Consider the following 18855-nt stretch of genomic DNA (forward strand, 5'->3'; position numbering starts at 1 on the left):
CACATCACAGCTTGAAATCATGGTTGGGGACTGATTGTGGGTGGACGCCCATTTCCTGGCCGCTCTCGAGCCTGCCAACCGTGCCCACATGCCAAACTCAAAGTCCTGCCCTAACAAAGTCGCCATACTGCCAGGCGACCATAGGCTGCTCTCTCATTAGAGTGTGACAACTGGTGGTGAGATTAGCTGGAGGATCACCACACCTCAGGCGAGGGGAGAGGTTGAGACTGCTGGGCCTTCATGGATGACCTCAGCCAGTGCAGGAATTGAACCCATGCTGTTGGCGTCACTCTGCATCACAAACCAGCTATCAAGCCAACTGAGCTAACCGAACCCCATTGCGGAAGCTAAAAGTTCATGATGTGAGGGATAATATATTGGCAAAGATAGGAGATTGGCTAGCTAACAGGAAACAGAAAGTAAGCACAAATGGGTCATTTTCTGGTTGGCAAGATGTGCCAAATGGTTTGCCAAAGGATCAAGGCTGGGGCCTCAACTCTTTACAATTTATATAAATGATTTAGATGAAGGGACCAATGGTATGATTGCTAAATTTGCTGATGGCAAAAAGATAAGTAGGAAAGTACGTTGTGAAGAGGATATAAGGAGGCTACAAAAGGATATAGATAGGTCAAGTGAGTGGGCAAAGATCTGGCAAATGGAGTATAATGTGAGAAAATGTGAGGTTGTCCATTTTGGCAGGACGAATAAAAAAAAGAGGCATATTATCTAAACAGTGCAAGATTGCAAATGCATAGGAATCTGGGTACCCTAGTGCATGAATCGCAAAAGTTTAGTATGCAGGTGCAGCAAGTAATTAGCGAAGCTAATAGAATATTATCATTTACTGCAAGGGGAACTGATTACAAGAGTAGGGAGGCTAAGCTTCAGCTAAACAGGACATTGATGAGGCCACATCTGGACTGCTGTGTACAGTATTGGTCTCCATATTTAAGGAAAGATGAAATTGCATTTGAAGCAGTTCAGAGAAAGTTTACTAGATTAATACGTGAAATGGGCAGGTTGCTGGACAGGTTAGGTTTGTATCCGCTGGAGTTTAGAAGAGTAAGAGGCGACTTGATTGAAACATATAAGACACTGAAGAGACTTGACAGGATGGATGTGGAGAGGATGTTTCCTCTTGCGGGAGAATCTAGAACTAGACAGGACTGTTTAAAAATAAGGGGTCGCCCATTTAGGACAGAAATAAGGACATTTTTTTCTCTCAGAATTGTGTGGCTTTGGAATTCTCTTCCTCAAAAGATGGTTGAGGCAGAATCCTTGAATATCTTTGAGGCAGAGGTAGATAGACTAGACCATAAAACTTAGGCGCAGAAGTAAGCCATTCAGCCCATCGAGTCTGCTCCGCCATTCAGATGATGGCTGATCTGATAATCCTCAACTCCACTTTCCTGTCTTTCCCCATATTCCATGATTCCTTTACTGATTAAAAATCTGTCTAGCTCAGCCTTCAATATGCTAAAAGACACAGGTTCTACAGCCCTCTGCGGTAAAGAATTTCACAGATTGACTACCCTCTGAGAGAAGAAATTGCTGCTCATCTGTTTTAAATGGGTGACCCCTTACTCTGAGATTATGCCCTCTGGTCCTAGGCTCTCCCACAAGGGGAAACAATCTCTCAGCATCTATCCTGTCAAGCCCCCTAAGAATCTTATATGTTTCGATAAGGTCACCTCTCATTCTTCTAAACTCCAATGAGTACAGGCCCAACCTACTCAACCTCTCCTCATAAGAAAATCCCTCCATCCCCAGGATTAGCCTTATGAACCTTCTCTGGACTGCCTCCAATGCCAGTATATCTTTCCTTAGATAAGGAGACCAAAACTGTTCGCAGTATTCTAGGTGTGGTCTAACTAGTGCCTTGCATAGTTTTAGCAAAACTTCCCTATATTTATACTCCACTCCCTTTGAAATAAAAGCCAACATTCCATTTGCCTTACCTATTACCTGCTGAACTTGTATGCTAGCTTTTTGTGATTCATGCACGAAGACCCCCAAATCCCTCTGCACTGCAGCTTTCTTCAGTCTTTCTCCATTTAAGCTCCTCTATTCTTCCTGCCAAAGTTCATAACCTCATATTTTCCCACATTATATTCCATCTGCCACATTTTTGCCCATTCACTTACCTGTCTATATCCCTCTGTAGACTCCTTGTGTCATCCTCACCACTTGTCTTCCCACCTACTTTTGTGTTATCTGCAAACTTGGCGATAGTACATTCATTTCCCTCATCCAAGTCATTAATATATATTGTAATTAATTGTGGCCCCAGCACTGACCCCTGTGGCACTCCACTAGTTACAGGTTGCCATCCTGAAAATGCCCCCCGTATCCCAACTCTCTGTCTTCTATTAGTTAGCCAGTCCTCTATCCATGCTAATACACTACCCCCAACACCATGGGCTATTATCTTATTAAGTAGCCTTATGTGTGGAACCTTATCGCAAGCCTTTTGGAAATTCAAATATATTACATCTACTAGTTCCCCATTATCTTTCCTGGTTGCTACCTCCTCAAGGAATTCTAATAAGTTTTTCAGGCATGATTTCCCCTTCATGAAGTCATGCTGATTCTGCTTGGTTATAGTATGCATTTCTAAATGCTCTGCTATTACATCCTTTATAATAGACTCTAACATTTTCCCACTGACAGATGTTAAGCCTACTGACCTATAGATACCTGTATTTTATCTCCCTTTTTGAATAAGGGTGTTTTCCAATCCTCTGGGACTTTTCCAGAATCTAAGGATTCTTGGAAGATTACTACCAGTGCATCCACTATCTCTGCAGCTACTTCCTTTAATATCCTAGGATGCAACCCATCAGGTCCAGGTGACTTATTGGCCTTTGCCCCATTAATTTCCCTAATAATTTTTCTCCAGTGATAGTTATTGTATTTACTTCCTCCCCCCCCTTTTGCCCCATGATTATTTAGTATTTTTGGTTTGCTATTAGTGTCTTCCACCATGAAGACTGATGCAAAGTATTTATTCAACTCCTCTGCATTTTCCTGCTTCCTCAGTATTATTTACCCAGCCTCATTCTCTAAGGGGCCTATATTGACTATGGCCTCTCTCTTCCTTTTTATATATTTAAAGAAGGTCTTACTGTCCATTTTTATATTACTTGCTAGTTTATCCTCAAAGTTTATATTCTCCCTCCTTATTTTTTTAGTCATCTTCTGTTGTTTTTTAAAACTTTCCCAATCCTCTGGCTTACCACTAATCTTTGCCACATTGTATGTTTTCTCTTTCACTTTGATACTATCCTTAACTTCCTTGGTTAACCATGGTTGGTTAATCTCTTTCCTACAATCCTTCTTTCTTACTGGGATATATCTTTACTGCGAGTCATGAACCATTTTCTTAAACGTCTGCCATTGTTCATCAACTGTCTTCTCTGCTAAACTCTTTTCCCAGTCCACTCCAGCCAACTCTGCCCTCATTCCTTTGTAATTACACTTATTTAAGTTTAGCACAGTTGTTTCCAAACTAAGTTTCTCATCCTCAAGCTGAGTGCTAACTTCCACCATGTTATGGTCACTGCTTCCTAGGGGATCTTTTACTCCGAGATCACTTATTAAACCTGCCTCATTACACATTACCAGATCCAAAATAGCCTGATCCCTGGTTGGATCCACAACATATTGTTCTAGGAAACAGTCCCGAATACAGTTTATGAATTCTTGCTCATGGCTACCTCTGCCAATTTGATTTGCCCAATCTACATGAAGATTAAAGTCACCCATGATTAATATGCTGCCTTTTTTACATGCCCTCATTATCTCCTGATTTTTTCTCTGTCTTACAGCATAACTACTGTCAGGGGGCCAACAGACTATTCCCACCAGTGTCTTCTTCCCCTTGTTATTTCTTACCTCCACCCATATGGATTCCACATCTTCCAATTCAAGATCATTTCTTGCTATCATACTTATGCCATCTCATATTCACAAAGCTACTCCACTACTCCTTCCTTCTTGCCTGTCCTTTCGAAAAGTCACATACCCATGAATATTTAGTTCCCAGCTCTGATCTCATTGTAACCATGTCTCCGTAATGACTATAAGATCTTACCCATTTGTGCCATTAATTCATTTATTTTGTTCTGAATACTACATGCATTTATGTAAAGAACCATTAATTTTGCCTTTTTACCATTTTTTCCCCCTCTTCCCTATCCAGAACCCTCCCCCTCTCTATTTAGTTTAAAGCCCTCTCTACAGCCCTAGTTATTCGATTCGCCAGGACACTGGTCCCAGCCATAAATCTAGAACTGTATACACAAAAACTAAATTTAAAAAGACACATCCCACCTCATTCATCAAAGTGTACAGATTTGGGCAGAATTACTTTCCATCAACTATCATTGTACAGCTTCTATTTCTCAATCTTGTGTTGAACAAGCTGCAAAAGTTGCATTGTGATGTGTAGAGACTTCTTAATTTCACAGGGGTGAAGATTTTAGCCACACAGCCAGCATCAAAATGAAGTTTTCAGTTAGCTCCCATTATTTTATCCGCAGAACTGGAATTATACAAGTCCTGCGTACTACAAGAGCTCTTGAAGATGACTAACCATTTAAGGAGTTTTACACATACCTGGATAGCAGCATGTTAGTTTCTTTTGTGATGTTGAATTTGATTTTGATTTTTTTGGAGTTGATCTGGTGGGTCCCAGGGATAGATCAGAAACTTGACCTGCACTGCTGGTACTGGGTAGATAAGTCTGATATCCTTGTTCAAAACCAAATTCTGACAATCGGCTGGGAACTGTACAAACAGAAGTAATATTAATTTGTTGCACAAATAACTGTTCTGCATTCCTTTAATTTTTTTGTAGATAGCACTTACAGTGAAGTGGTCACACCGCAGGTAAAGAGTGCGCAGGCAGAAAGGGAACGGGTGACCGCCAGACAGAGTAAAAACACTAGGTAGGTAGTGTAGGAGCCCACTAGGTCCATCTCGCTCTCTAACAGATTTTTTGTTTTGGGTACTGCTGGGGGGAGATGGTTACTCAAGGGAATGCAGCAAAAGCCAAGTCCATGACATGACGCTGGCTCAGCTACACAGGATATGGGAGAGAAAAAAAAAGTGGGACAACAATAGTGATAGGGGGTTCTATCATAAGGAGAACAGGGAGATGTTTCTGTGGCCTCAGGCATGACACCAGGGTGGTATGTTGCCTCCCTGGTGCCAGGGTCAAGAGTGTCACTGAGCAGTTGTAGGACATTCTTAAGTGAGAGGGTGAACAGCCAGGGGTCGTGATCCATATCAGTACCAACAACACAGGTAAAAAGAGGGATGAGGTCCTGAAAGCAGAATATAGAGAGTAGGGAAATTAATTAAAAAGCAGGATCTCAAAAGTAGTAATCTCATGATTACTCCCAGTGCCACATGCTATCGAGATCAGGAATAGGAGAATAGACCAGATGAATGAATGGCTAGAGAGATGGTGTAGTAGGGATGGATTTAGATTCCTGATGCATTGGGATGGGAACCTGAGTGGGGAGACACAAAAGATGGAAACTAAGATAGGAACCAAAGACAAATGTATAAAGTAAAAGTGGAAGACAGACGAAACAAAGACTAGCAGCAATAGGGCCATAGTACAAAGGAAGTGTAAAATACTAAAAAGTCTAAAGGCATTGTATCTGTACGCATGGACCATTTGTAATAAGGTAGATGGACTAACAACGCAAATAGATGTAAACAGGTATGATAATAATTGTGATTATGGAGACATGGCTGCAGCGTGACCAAGGCTGGGAAGTGAATATCTAAAGGTACTCAATATTTAGGATGGACAGACAAAAAGGAAAATGAGGCAGTGATACTGTTAGTTAAGGATGAAATCAGTGCAATAGTGAGAGAGAATATTCGCTTAGAAAATCTAAATGTAGAATCAGCCTGGATGGAGCTTCTAAGCAACATGGGGCAGAAAATGTAGAGTTGTCTATAGTCCTCCAAACAGTAGTGGTAAAGTAGGGGATGGCATTAAACAGGAAATTAGAGATGCATGTAACAAGTGTGCTACAGTAATTATGGATGACTAATATACACATAGACTGGGCAAATCTAATTAGCAACAATACTGTGGTGAATGAATTTCTGCAGCATGTACGAGATGATTTTTTTAGACCAGTATGTCGAGGAACCAAATAGGGAACAGGCTATCCTAGATTTGGTATTGTGCAATGAGAAGGGGTTAATTAATAATTTTGTTGTGCAGGGTCCTTTAGGGAACAGTGACCATAACGTGATAGAATTCTGCATTAGGATGGAAATTGAAGCAGTCCGATCTGAAACAAGGGTCCTTGTTAGGAAACAGAGGTAGTTTAACTAAGTTATATTGGCATTTGTGGGCGTTAGGGATGAGTTTTAGCTTTAAAGTTTAAGTTTCATTTGTATATCTGTATCTGTGTGTTAAGAGGGGTCAAACGGAGCTTTAGTTTCACTTTAAAAGGCGGCTTGCATTTCTAATGAGGAGTTTACGACTGCTATAAAGTAAAAGTAAACACACAGTAGAAAAACAGTGCTGTTGCCTAGCAACAGGGGGTCAGATAGGCAGGTTCCTCCCACAGACATACACAAAGGAGACTGACAGCAGTTTGATTTAGAAGCTGTTGGAATTCAGCTGGTTTTGGAGTTGCTGCCAGGAGAGACTGGAGCATGGGGGACAGGTAGAAGTCCCAAGCTAAAGAAAAAACCCAAAAATCCAAGGGAGTGGAAGAGGGGAAAGTCCAAAGACGTTGTAGTTAAAGGAAGGACAGGAACCTGGGAAAAGGTCCTGATAAGTGAAGTTAAGAGTGAAGGGCAGAGAGGCTCCAAGCTTCATATTTAGAGACAAAAGCTACAGAAAGCAGATTTAAAGCAAGAACAGCTTGCAAGAAGGTCCAAAGAGACAGCTAAAGGTCTGTAATCTTTGCTATGGGCATGTGAAGCAGTGGTGTACTGTTGACAGCTGAGACAGAGTACATGGAAAACAGCTTGAATGCATGTTGTGACCCAGGGAAGAGGAACATCAGAAAGGGAGTTCAAAACCATGCAGGCAAACCCTTGCAGAAGGCATCCGAGACAAAACCTCAGTTTGGGTGAAGATTCCAGGGTGAGGTCTTGGAGAGTGGAGATTGGAAACCCTCATGTAAAGGACAGAATTCAATGAGACTGTATGGCTTACGGTGTGACAAGTGTCTGGGGGGAGTTGAGGAGAGATCCATAGCATCTGGTAGAGATGGCATCTGTCACTTGAGGTCAGAGTGTGGTGTGTCTGACCACAAGATGCCATAGGTTTACATGGACTGGGTGCTTACTGTGTAAAGTATAAGATAGCTTTTATGACCTATGTTATCCTTATAAATCTGTACATATCTGTAAAGGTATAGGCGTGACTGAAGGGATATTATTAAATTGTTCATCTTTTCTTGTTGAATAAATGTTTTATTCTTTTGTAAAGTTAATCAGCTGACTCCTGTAACTCTGTTCAGTAGCTACTCTCCACGTATCTAAGCAAACAAATAAAAGTTATGATCATTCAAGCTGGATTTCAGGGGAACCTCAGCTGGGGACCATAATGGTCCTACGTCTAAACAAGGGAAACTACAAAGATATGAGATGCGAGTTGGCTAAGATAGATTGGGGGATTTCATTAAAAGGCATGACAGTGGATAGGTAATGGCTAATAGTTAAGGAACAAATGTATGCATTGCAACAGTTATACATTCCTTTCTGGCACAAAAACACAACAGGAAAAGTGGCCCAAAAATGGTTCACAAAAGAAATTAAGGGTGGTAACCCTGATGCAAAGAGGAGTCATATAAAGCTGCTAGAAAAAGTAGCAAGCCTGAGGATTGGGAGCAGTTTAGAATTCAGCAAAGGAGGACCAAGAGATTGATTAAGAGGGGAAAAATAGAGTGAGAGTAATCTTGCAAGGAACATAAAAGCAGACTGTAACACTTCTATAAGTGTGTAAAAAGTAAAAAATTAGTGAAGGCAAATGTAGGTCCCTTACTGTCTGAAACATGAGAATTTATAATAGAAAACAAGGAATTGGCAGAGCCATTAAATAGCTACTTCAGTTCTGTCTTCATGGAAGAAAACACAAATAACTCCCTAGAAATGCTAAGAAACAAAGGTCTAGTGACAAGGAGGAATTGAAGGAAATTAATATTACTAAAAAATTGCTGGAGAAATTAATGGGATTGAAAACTGAAATCCCCAGGGCCTGATAATCTACATCCCAGGGTACTAAAGGAGGTGGCCTTGGAAATAAAGGATGGGTTGGTTGTCATCTTCCAAAATTGTGTAGATTCTAGAACAGGCCTGGTGGATTAGAGGTGGCAAATGTAATCCCACTATTTAAAGAGAGGGAGGGATAAAACAGGGAATTATACCAGTTTTAGGGAAAATGCTAGGGTCTATTATAAAGGATGTAATAACAGGACAATTAGAAAACATAAACAGGATTAGACAAAGTCAACACGGATTTACGAAAGGGAAATCATGTTTAACACACCTACTGGAATTTTTTTGAGGATTTAACTAGCAGAATAGATAAGGAAGGACCAGTGGGTGTGGTGCATTTGGATTTTTAGAAAGCTTTTTATAAAGTCCCACAAAAGAGGCTGGTGTGAAAAATGAAAGCACATGGCATTGGCAGGGTTGGGGGGGGAGGGTGGTAATATATTGGCATGGATTGAGAATTGGTCAGCAGAGAGAAAACAGAGTAGGAATAAATGGGTATTTTTCAGAGTGGTAGGTGGTGACTAGTGGGATACTGCAGGGATCAGTGCTTGTGCCCCAGCTATTCACATATATCAATAATTTGGATGAAGGAACCAAATGTAATATTTCCAAGTTTGCTGACAATACAGAGCTTGGTGGGAATGCGAGTGGTGAAGAGGATGTTAAGGGGCTTTAAGATGATTTAGACAAGTTGAGTGAGTGCACAAACACATGGCAGATGCAGCATAACGTGGATAAGTGTGAAGTTACCCACATCGGTAGGGGAAAAAAATGATAGAGTATTATTTAAATGGTGATAGATTGGGAAATGTTGATGTGCAGGGGGACCTGGTTGTTTTTGTACACCAATCACTGAAAGCAAGCATGCAAGTGCAGGAAGCAGTTAAGGCAGCAAATGGTATGTTAGCCTTCATTGCGAGAGGACTTGAGTACAGGAGCAAGGATGTCTTTACTGCAGCTGGACAGGGCCTTGGCGAGAACACACCTGGAGTAGTGTGTACAGTTTTGGTCTCCTTACCTACTTGCCATAGAATGCAGCGAATGTTCATCAGACTAATGGCTCACCAGACTAATGGCAAGGTTGTCATATGAGGACAAATTGAGTCGACTAGGCCTGCATTCAATGGAGTTTAGAAGAATGAGAAGGGATTTCACTGAAATGTATAAAATCCAGACAGGGCTGGTCAAACTGGATATAGAGATGGCTGAGGGGTCTAAAACAAGGGCCACAGTCTCAGGATACAGGGTAGGCCATTTAAGACTGAGATGAGAAACTACTTCATACAGCGGACAGTGAACCTGTGGAATTCTCTACCACAGAAGGCTTGGACGCCAAGTCACTGAATATATTTAAGGAGGAAATAGATAGATATCTAGACTTTAATTGTGTCAAGGGGTATGAGGAGAGAGGAGTATGGCATTGAGTGGGAGGATCAGCCATGATCATATTGAATGGCGGAGCAGACTCAAAGAGGTGAATGGCCTACTCCTGCTTCTTTTTTCTACATTTTTATTAGGACAAGGGCAGCAGGTGCATGGGAGCATCCCCACCTCTAAGTCACACACCATCCCTACCTGAAAATACATAACCCTTCCTTCATCACAACTGGGCCAAAATCCTGAGTACTTTCACCTCACCAACTGCAGGAATTCAAGAAGGCAGTAGCACACCACCACCTTCAAGAGCAATTATGATGGGCAGTAAATGCTGACCTTGCCAGCAACACCCTCTTCCTACAACTGAATAAAAAAACTCCGTTCTTCTTTGAATAATGTTATACGATCTCTTACGTTCACCCGAGCCAGTAAACGAAAGCTTGGTTTAATATCAGATCGAAAGTACAGCACCTCCAGCAATTCCTCTCAAAGCCAAGAGTGCTAGAAGCTTACACTTTCTAAATTAGAAAGAGTCAGAAAAACATTCAAAAAATGAGACAATCCTACTCTGGATTAAAATGACCTGATTCAATTACATATTAAGAAGCATGACGACCTCAAAGCAGCAAAAAAAATCCTTTTGTGTCAGTTGTCATGGTTGTAAACGTGGCAGCCAATTTGGCGCTCAAATTGATTTTGTGGGACTGCTTTAATTTCAAATTACCTCTTTATTGTTAGTAGTTTGGTTGCTAAGGGACTACTTGTCGAGAGCTATATTTGCTGAAGCATGTAAACGAACGGTGAAGTCGAAACATCTTTCCTTTCTGGTTTGCTCACCAATTCCTTTCCCCTCTCTACCTCTTCACCTTGCTTGAATACTTGCTAGGATACAGTTTCACAGACACTGGCTAAACGCCTCACCCATTATTCATTCACATGTGAGTCTCAACAATATTGTGTCATAAGAGCATCACAAACTAGCATGTTTTGACACCCACTGTAAACCTGTTCCAGCAGGACTATTCAACAGTGATATGTACCTAGAACCTTGGGTAGCTTTTCACTGCAAAACCAAGGGTTACATAATGCCATTTGTAATCTCCTGGCTGAGATTAACTAAATCAGCACAAACCAATAAGCTAGATTTTTACAGGTCTGTGAGTCACCTACTCAGGAGAAATGATAACAGCAACTTGCTTTTTCTAATGTCTTTAATGAAGAAAAATATCCCAATATGACTCAGGGCCACAAAAAAAATGTACCTCTAGTTGAAGGAGACGGTAGGGGGGGATGCCCAGCAGTTTGATGACAGATGTGGAATTTTTACAGTTTTTTAAAAAGACTGACTTAGACAATGGAGGAGTTTAAGGAGGAATTCCTTAGTGGCACCTGGACAGTTGAAGGTTTGGCTGCCAAGGGTGAGAAAATTGAAATGCAGAGCTGGAGAGATTACAAAGATAGTGAGGGGTGACATCATGGATTAAAAATTGTCAAAGTCAAGAAATGTCAAGGACAACAAAGTCACTTTTTATTGTATGGTTGTTTATTTAATTGCTGATTGTGGGAACTTGTTGTGCCAAATTTGCTGCCACATTTTCCTACAAAAGGTAATCCCAAGTCTTCTACAGTCACATAAATAGTAACAGGGTGGTAAGAGGAGTGGGGCTGATGAGGGACCAAAAATGAGATTATGCATGGAGCATAGCTGAAGTATTAAATGAATAGGGCTATGTGCACCTTGCTTGTCCTGCTTTCTACCCTTAATGTCACCTATTAGCACAATCCTTAGATAATATCACCACCGCCAACACTTCTTTGTCCTTTTGTCTATGACATCTTTCGGCTATCTCCACCTATCACTGGCCCTCTATCCAGCTCTACCTGTCCCACCCCCTCTTAAACCAGCTTTTTTCACCTCTTTTCTATTTTTCCTTAGTTCTGTTGAAGAGTCATACGGACTCGAAACGTTAACTGTGTTCCTCTCTGCAGATGCTGTCCAACCTGCTGAGTTTTTCCAGGTATTTTTATTTTTGTTTATTTTATATTAAACGAATACTTGCACCTATCTTTACCAAGGAAGAAGATGCACAGCTCATGGTGAAAGAGGAGGTAATTAAAACACTTGAAGGGTTTAACATTGATAATGAGGTACTGGATAGACTGTCCATACACGTTGAGAAGACACCAGGACCAGATGAGACACATCCAAGGGTACAGAGTGTGGAAATTAATGGTCATAATCTTCCAGTCTTCTTTGGACTCAAGAGAGTAAAGATAAATCTAGCATCTACAGGTCAGTTTGATCTCAGTGGTGAGGAAGCTTCAGGAGACAATAATTCAAGAAAAAATTAATAGTCACAAGGACAAATGCAGGTTAATTAAGGAAAGCCAGCATGGATTTGTTAAGGGCAAACTTGGAGTTTTTTGATAAGATGACAGGGAGGATTGGTGAGGGCAATGATGTTGATGTGGTTTACATGGACTTCCAAAAGGCATTTGATATAGTGCCACACGGCAGACTAGTCAGAAAAGTTACAGCTCAAGGAACAAAAGAGAGATTGTAGCAACATTGATACAAAATTGGTTGAGTGACAGGAAACAGAGCAGTGGTTAAAGGATTTTTTTGGACTGGAGGAAGGTTTGTACTGGAGTACTCCAAGATCAGTGTTAGGACCCTTGCTCTTCCTGATATATATTGATTGCCTAGATCTTGGTGTAGAGACACAATTTCAACATTTTTGGATGATCCAAAACTTGTAAGTGTTGCGAACTGTGAGGAGGATAGTGTAGAACTTCAAAAGGACATAGTTGATGGAATGGGCAGAAAAGTAGCAGATGAAATTTAATGTAGAGAAGTGTGAAGTGATTCATTTTGATAGGAAGAACAGGGAGACACAACATAAAATAAAGGGTACAATTCTAAAGGGGGCGCAGGAGCAGAGGGGCCTGGCGTATATATATGCACTTAAGTCATTGAAGGTAGCAAGACAGGTTGAGAGAGTGGCTAATAAAGCATACAGTATTCTAGACTTTATTAATAGAAGCATAGAGTACAAAGGCAAGTAAGTTAAGTTAAACTTGTGTAAAACACTGGTATGGCCTCAACTCAAGGACTGCATCCTGTTCTGGGTGTCACACTTAAGGAAGGATGTGAAGGCACTGAGTGAAGAAAACATTCACGAAAGTAGTTCCAGGGATGAAGAAATTCAGTTATGTAGATAGATTGGAGAGCTTCTGGGCACAGATTTAATGTCTTTGGCAAAAGAAGCAATGGCAAGACAGGGAGAAATGTTTTCACACAGCAAGTGGTTAAGGTTTGGAATGCACTGTCTGAGAGTGTGGTGGAAGCATTCTTGAGGCATTCAAAAGGGAAGTGGATTATTATCTGAAAAGGAAGAATGTGCAGGAATATGATGAGATGGCGGGGGAGTGGCACTTAGGGTAATTGCTCCTTCAGAGACCGAGCACAGAGACAACTGGCTGAATGGACTCCTTCTGAGCTGTAGTAATTCTGTGATCATACAGTGGGCATCGCTGGTTAGACCACCAATTATTGCCCTTCCCTAATTGCCCTTGAGAAGGTGATGGTGAGCTGCCTTCTTGAGCCACTGCAGTCCATGTGGTGTAGGTACACCCACAGTGCTGTTAGGAAGGGAGCTCCAAGATTTTGACCCAGTGACAGTGAAGGAACGGTGATATAATTCCAAGCCAAGATGGTGAGTGGCTTGGAGAGGAACTTCCAGGTGGTGGCGTTCCAATGTGTCTGCTGCCCTTGTCCTTCTAGATAATGGTGGTTGTGAGTTTGGACAGTGCTGTCCAGGAACCTTGGTAAGTTCCTGCAGTGCATCTTGTAGATAACACACTGCTCCCACTTCTTTGGCTTGAAAGTACTTTGGGATATCGCTAGCTCATAAATAGCACGATATCAAGGCAGGTTTTTTTCTTCTTCCTTTAACTGTCTCCCAAATGAGTTTAAGGCTTTGGTCTTCAATTCCTTCTCATGAAGGCCAAATGACTGATCATAATTTATGCAAATTTTTGCCAATATCCACCCTAAGCTCGCCTGGCATAACCATTTTTCCAGTCAAGGTAACCAACTGCCCCATAATTTAAGGGAATGTCCCATATTTTGACTGTGTGCCCCGCATCCCTTAAAGAACACCTTTTGTCCCAGATTTCTAGGGCAGCCTCTGGAGACTGAGCATGGGAGTCTAGAAGTTGAGTGATTTGAGCGGGACTGCAAGTCAGAGAGTCAACCAGCAGAGATGATAATGTTGTGACTCCACAAGCTAAGTTGTAAGTTTAGTTGCTTTAAACCACCCAGTGATCAGTAATGTGGCTGCCATCAGCATCACCTTAATGACCTGAAAGTCTCCTTTATATCGTCATGACTAAAAATGAAAACAGTGCTCAAGCTGAAATCTGACAGATCATTGTACAGTCTTAGCAGGTCTGACAGCATTTGTGGAGAGAGAAACAGAGTTGACATTTCAAGTCCGTATGACCCTTCTTCAGAGCTACAGAGTAGAAATGTGATGAAATTTATACTGTTTAAGGGGGGATGGAGCAAGTGAAGCTGGATAGAAGGGCAACGATAGGTGGGGGCAAAGGAGAGATTGACAAAGATGTCATAAACGAAGGGCAAAGGGAGTGTTAATGGTAGTGGCAAGGGTTAAAAAAGGTGCAGATAGTGGCATTAAGGTAAGAAAGCAGAACGTGATAATAGCAGGACAAGAGTAAGCACTCTTAAAAGAACATGAACAAGTAACAGATGGCCCTTGATTAACATCTTTGACTGACCCTTGGTCCTTGATTGACACTGACATCTTTGTCAATCTCTTCCTTTGCCCTCACCTATCATTGGCCTTCTATCCAGTTTCATCTGCTCCACCCCCCCGAAAACAGTATAAATTTCATCACATTTCTACTTCTCTGTAGCTCTGAAGAAGGGGCATACGGATGCAAAACATCAACTCTGTTTCTCTCTCCACAGATGCTTTCAGACCTGAGTTTTTCCAGCATTTTCTGTTCTTTTTTCAGATTTCCAACATCCACAGTATTTTGCTTTTTGCTTTTATCTTATTGTACATCTTAGTCTGGCATTTCCAAATTTCCACTCCAGTGATCTTGCAATATAATTAAGCATTATATTCACTTTATTATTAATCCACATTCATTTAATACAGTGGTGGTGATAATGCAATAGCAGACATTCAAAGTACAATGTGCAGGGGCCCCATATTATCAAGGTTGGAAACCTGAAGCCTAGTCTGCACCAGATACTGATACTGTTCAGTTAAGCCAAGCCAGCCAGAACATGTCTAGCATACTAGCAGCCTGCACACCAACATTGCACAAGATTTGTCAAGGACACTGTTTCTTTAAATTTGGGTGTCCATCCTATGATTTAACAAGAGCACTTGAGCAACACTGCAGTTTCTCAACGCTAATTCTCAATGATGGGAATCCGAAATAGAAAAATGCACATTTTTGTATCGCATGATTCATTCCTTGCAATAGGGTCACCCACTCTTTACGCCTTTGGTCTTCAGTGACCAAAACTTTTTTAAAAAGAGGTCTGTCTCCAAGCATTTTTTTATTCATTCACAAGATTGGAGGTCACTGGCTAAGCCAGCGTGTGTTGTCCATCCATAATTCCCCTTGAGAAGGTGGTGATGAGCTGCCTTCTTGAACCACTTCAATCGATGTGGTGTTGGTACACCCACAGTACTGTTAGGGAGGGAGTTCCAGGATTTGGACCCAACAACAGTGAAGGAACAGTGATATAGTTCCAAGTCAGAATGGTGTGTGGAGGGGAACTTGCAGGTAGTGGTATTCCCATGTATCTGCTGCCCATGTCCTTCTAGATGGTATAGGTTACAGGAAGATGCTCTCTAAGGAGCCTATTTAATAATGCATTGTGCTCCATTATCATGTTAATCAACGAAAGTAGATTTGGTGAGTTGCTGCAATGCATCTTGTAGATGGTACACACTGCTGCCACTGTATGCAGTAGTGGAAGGTGTGCATGTTTAAGGTGGTGCATGGTATGCCAATGAAGCAAGCTGCTTTGTCTTGAATGGTGTCAAGCTTCTTGAGTGTTGTTGGAACTGCACTCATCCAGCCAAATGGAAAGTATTTCAGCACACTCTTGGCTTGTAGATGGAGGACAGGTTTTGGGGAGTCAGGAGGTGAGTTACTCTCTGCAGAATTCCCAGTCTCTGAGCTGCTCTTGTAGTCACAGTATTTTTATGGCTGGTTCAGTTCAGTTTCTGGTCAATGGTAACCACAGGATATTGATAGGAGGTCACCCAAAAAAATAAGAGCACTTTTTGGGCAGCAAACACTCAACATTCAAGTCCCCTAAATCCTTTGGCACTTTCAATGCACCAGATGCTAGGTGCTAGGACCACATTACTCATTCTATTACTCATCAAATCTACCACCATATCCAGATCCTTTCTTAGCTATTTTTTCACCATCTATCGTATAGTGTAACATTTATTTCTCCTACTATTGTGCAGCATCTTGCGTTTATCTGCATTGAATGTTACATTTTGTTTATATACAAATAATAAAAACTACACATTCTCTTTGCATAGTATGCACCATAGATTAGAATCGATTCCTTCTTTGTAGCAACACCAAACATCGTTCAGTATAAATTTAGCAAGTATCTATGTCTAGACTCCTGGTGCCGTCATGTTGCTACCAGGTGAAGCTGCCCCTAGATTCTGCTGACAAAGCTCATATCTCTGCTGAGATCAGTTCTTTCAAGCTCAACTGTATATTCTGCAAAACAAAAGCAATCTTATCAGAATGTTACTGAACTCTGATTAGAATGTTTTATATAATGGAGCTGTTTCCAAACCTCAAATCTACTTTCGTTGATTAACATGATAATGGAGCACAATTCATTATTTGATACAAAGACATCAGATGGTGAATATCAAATACAGAGACATTTACAGAGACTCTTCCAAATCAAACCAAACCAAACTGAATGACAAGGGGCATATTTTGTGGTTTACAATATATGGAACAAATGTCAGGTTCATCAAGGATTTTCTACATTTTCTCCTAACCAAACATTAATTTCTTACATGAAACACATCAGATGTGTAATTAATTGTTCACAAAATAGACCTGGATAAGATTACCTAAAAATGTGTGTCATCAAGTGATCTTCCCTTTCTTTCTTCCTGCTTTCCTTTCAATCCTCTCTTTCTTTCTGAAGGCCATGAGACATGCTCAGCTATGGTTCCACAGGCAATGAAAATGTCTCGCAAATGCTTATTATTCATGCATCAGCTTAGACATCGAACATCAATATGCTATTCAACCTTAATGGGTGATCATACCTAATTACAATCCTATCCTCACTTGATGTGCAGAAATGTACACATTTTCCAGCAATAATCACTGGATCACAATCAGGAGATGAAAGCTTAACTGATTCTTCCCCAATCTTGTTCAAGCACAAACTTGTATCTCAAGTGTTGCCCTGAGTCTCTGTAAATGGCTCTGTATTTGATATTTGCCATCTGATGGCTTTGTAAGGTCAGATAACTTAGCACAGTTCTTCAAGGTGAAATAGCTGAGTTCTATACAGGATATTGCAATAAACCTACAGTCTTCAGGAGAAGCAAAAGCAGAAGCCTTGCTTTAATGTTAACGTTTCGAGTCCGAATGACTCTTCATCAGAACTAAGGAAAAATAGAAAAGACGTGAAATATAAGCTGGTTTGGGGGGGGTGGGGGGACAGGTAGAGCTGGATAGAGGGCCAGTGATAGGTGGAGATTGCCAAAAGATGTCATTGACAAAAGGACAAAGAGGGGTTGACGGTGGTGATATTAGCTAAGATATGTGCTAATGGTGACATTAAGGGTAGAAAGCAGGACATGCAAGGTACAGATAGCCCTAGTGGGGGCGGGGTGGGGGGAAGGGATTGAAATAGGCTAAAAGGTAGCAATAAAACAATGGATGGAGGGTCATGAGGACTCGAAACGTCAACTCTTTTCTTCTCTGCCGATGCTGCCAGACCTGCTGAGTTTTTCCAGGTAATTCTGTTTTTGTTTTTGTTTTGGGATGGAAATACATTCTGGACTGAATATTGAGTTCAACAACTTTAGATCATGAACTCTCTCCTCCATCCCCACCCCCTTTCTCCAATAATTTATATATATTTTTCTTTTCCCACCTATTTCTATTATTTTTAAATGTATTTCCATCCATTGGTTAATCTCTACCTTTTAGCTTATTTCGACCCCTTCCCCCCACCCTACCCCCACTAGGGCTATCTGTACCTTGCTCATCCTGCTTTCTACATTTAACATCACCATTAGCACATACCTTAGCCAATATTACCACCGTCAACACTTCTTCGTCCTTTTGTCTATCTCCAACTATCACTGGCCCTATATCCGACTCTACCTGTCCCACCCACCCCCCCTTAAACCAGCTTATATTTTACCACTTTTCTATTTTTCCTTAGTTCTGATGAAGAGTCATTCGGACTCGAAACGTCAACTGTATTCCTCTCCACAGATGCTGTCAGGCCTGCTGAGTTTTGCTCGGAGCTCTCTCGCTGAACAAGGACTGCTACAGAATGTCAATGTTTAGAGTAATTTACTTTAAACTCATGTGGTGTTATCACAATAGTAATAAACTTTCCCTCACCTTTTTCTCCTGGTGTCTCCTGAAGACAGCAATTTTGGCTAGGCTACAGTTCCAGCAAACTCATGCAAGCAGCCATTCTTCAAGTGTGAGAATGGATGACTACCTAATACAGTGAGTCTTTGCTTTAAGTCACCCTTGTTTTAAGCCGCTTCCATTTGTCGGTCAGTTAATGGGCTGGTATTCAAGTTTAATATCAGGAGTTCTGTTTTAATGCTGTTTTGCACCGGGTAATGTGAGCTGTGTGGCGCCATTTTGGTACCATCTCTCCTGCTTCCCAACTCTCCCGGTCATTGCCTCTCCAGTTTGTGGCTTACCTCCACGAACCTGCAACTCAAAATTCTTTCATACCATAGGTTTCTACCTGCCTCATGTCACTCATCTCCCAAGCCCTTTCTCAGAGCATTACAAATCTTTGGAACTCTCTATCCCCAAAGGGCTCCAGATGCCCAGAGAATTGGCAAATTCAAGATTGAAAGTGATAGATTTTTGGACACTAAGGGGATGAGGGAATAGGTTAGCAAAGTGGAGTTGATGTTG

At 41.3% G+C, this 18855-nt stretch overlaps 1 protein-coding gene across 2 annotated transcripts in view; it reads right to left on the reverse strand.

The window, feature by feature from the left end:
• zfp64 (zinc finger protein 64 homolog (mouse)) overlaps positions 1-18855 on the reverse strand; it is an 82899-nt gene that overhangs the window by 26271 nt on the left and 37773 nt on the right. For both annotated transcript variants that reach the window (XM_041203663.1, XM_041203664.1), the window contains one exon: positions 4621-4791. In XM_041203663.1, coding sequence (XP_041059597.1) covers positions 4621-4791 — 171 coding nt within the window. The remainder of the gene's footprint in view (positions 1-4620; positions 4792-18855) is intronic.

Source organism: Carcharodon carcharias, chromosome 14 (assembly GCF_017639515.1).
Source record: "Carcharodon carcharias isolate sCarCar2 chromosome 14, sCarCar2.pri, whole genome shotgun sequence".
NCBI lineage: Eukaryota > Metazoa > Chordata > Chondrichthyes > Lamniformes > Lamnidae > Carcharodon > Carcharodon carcharias.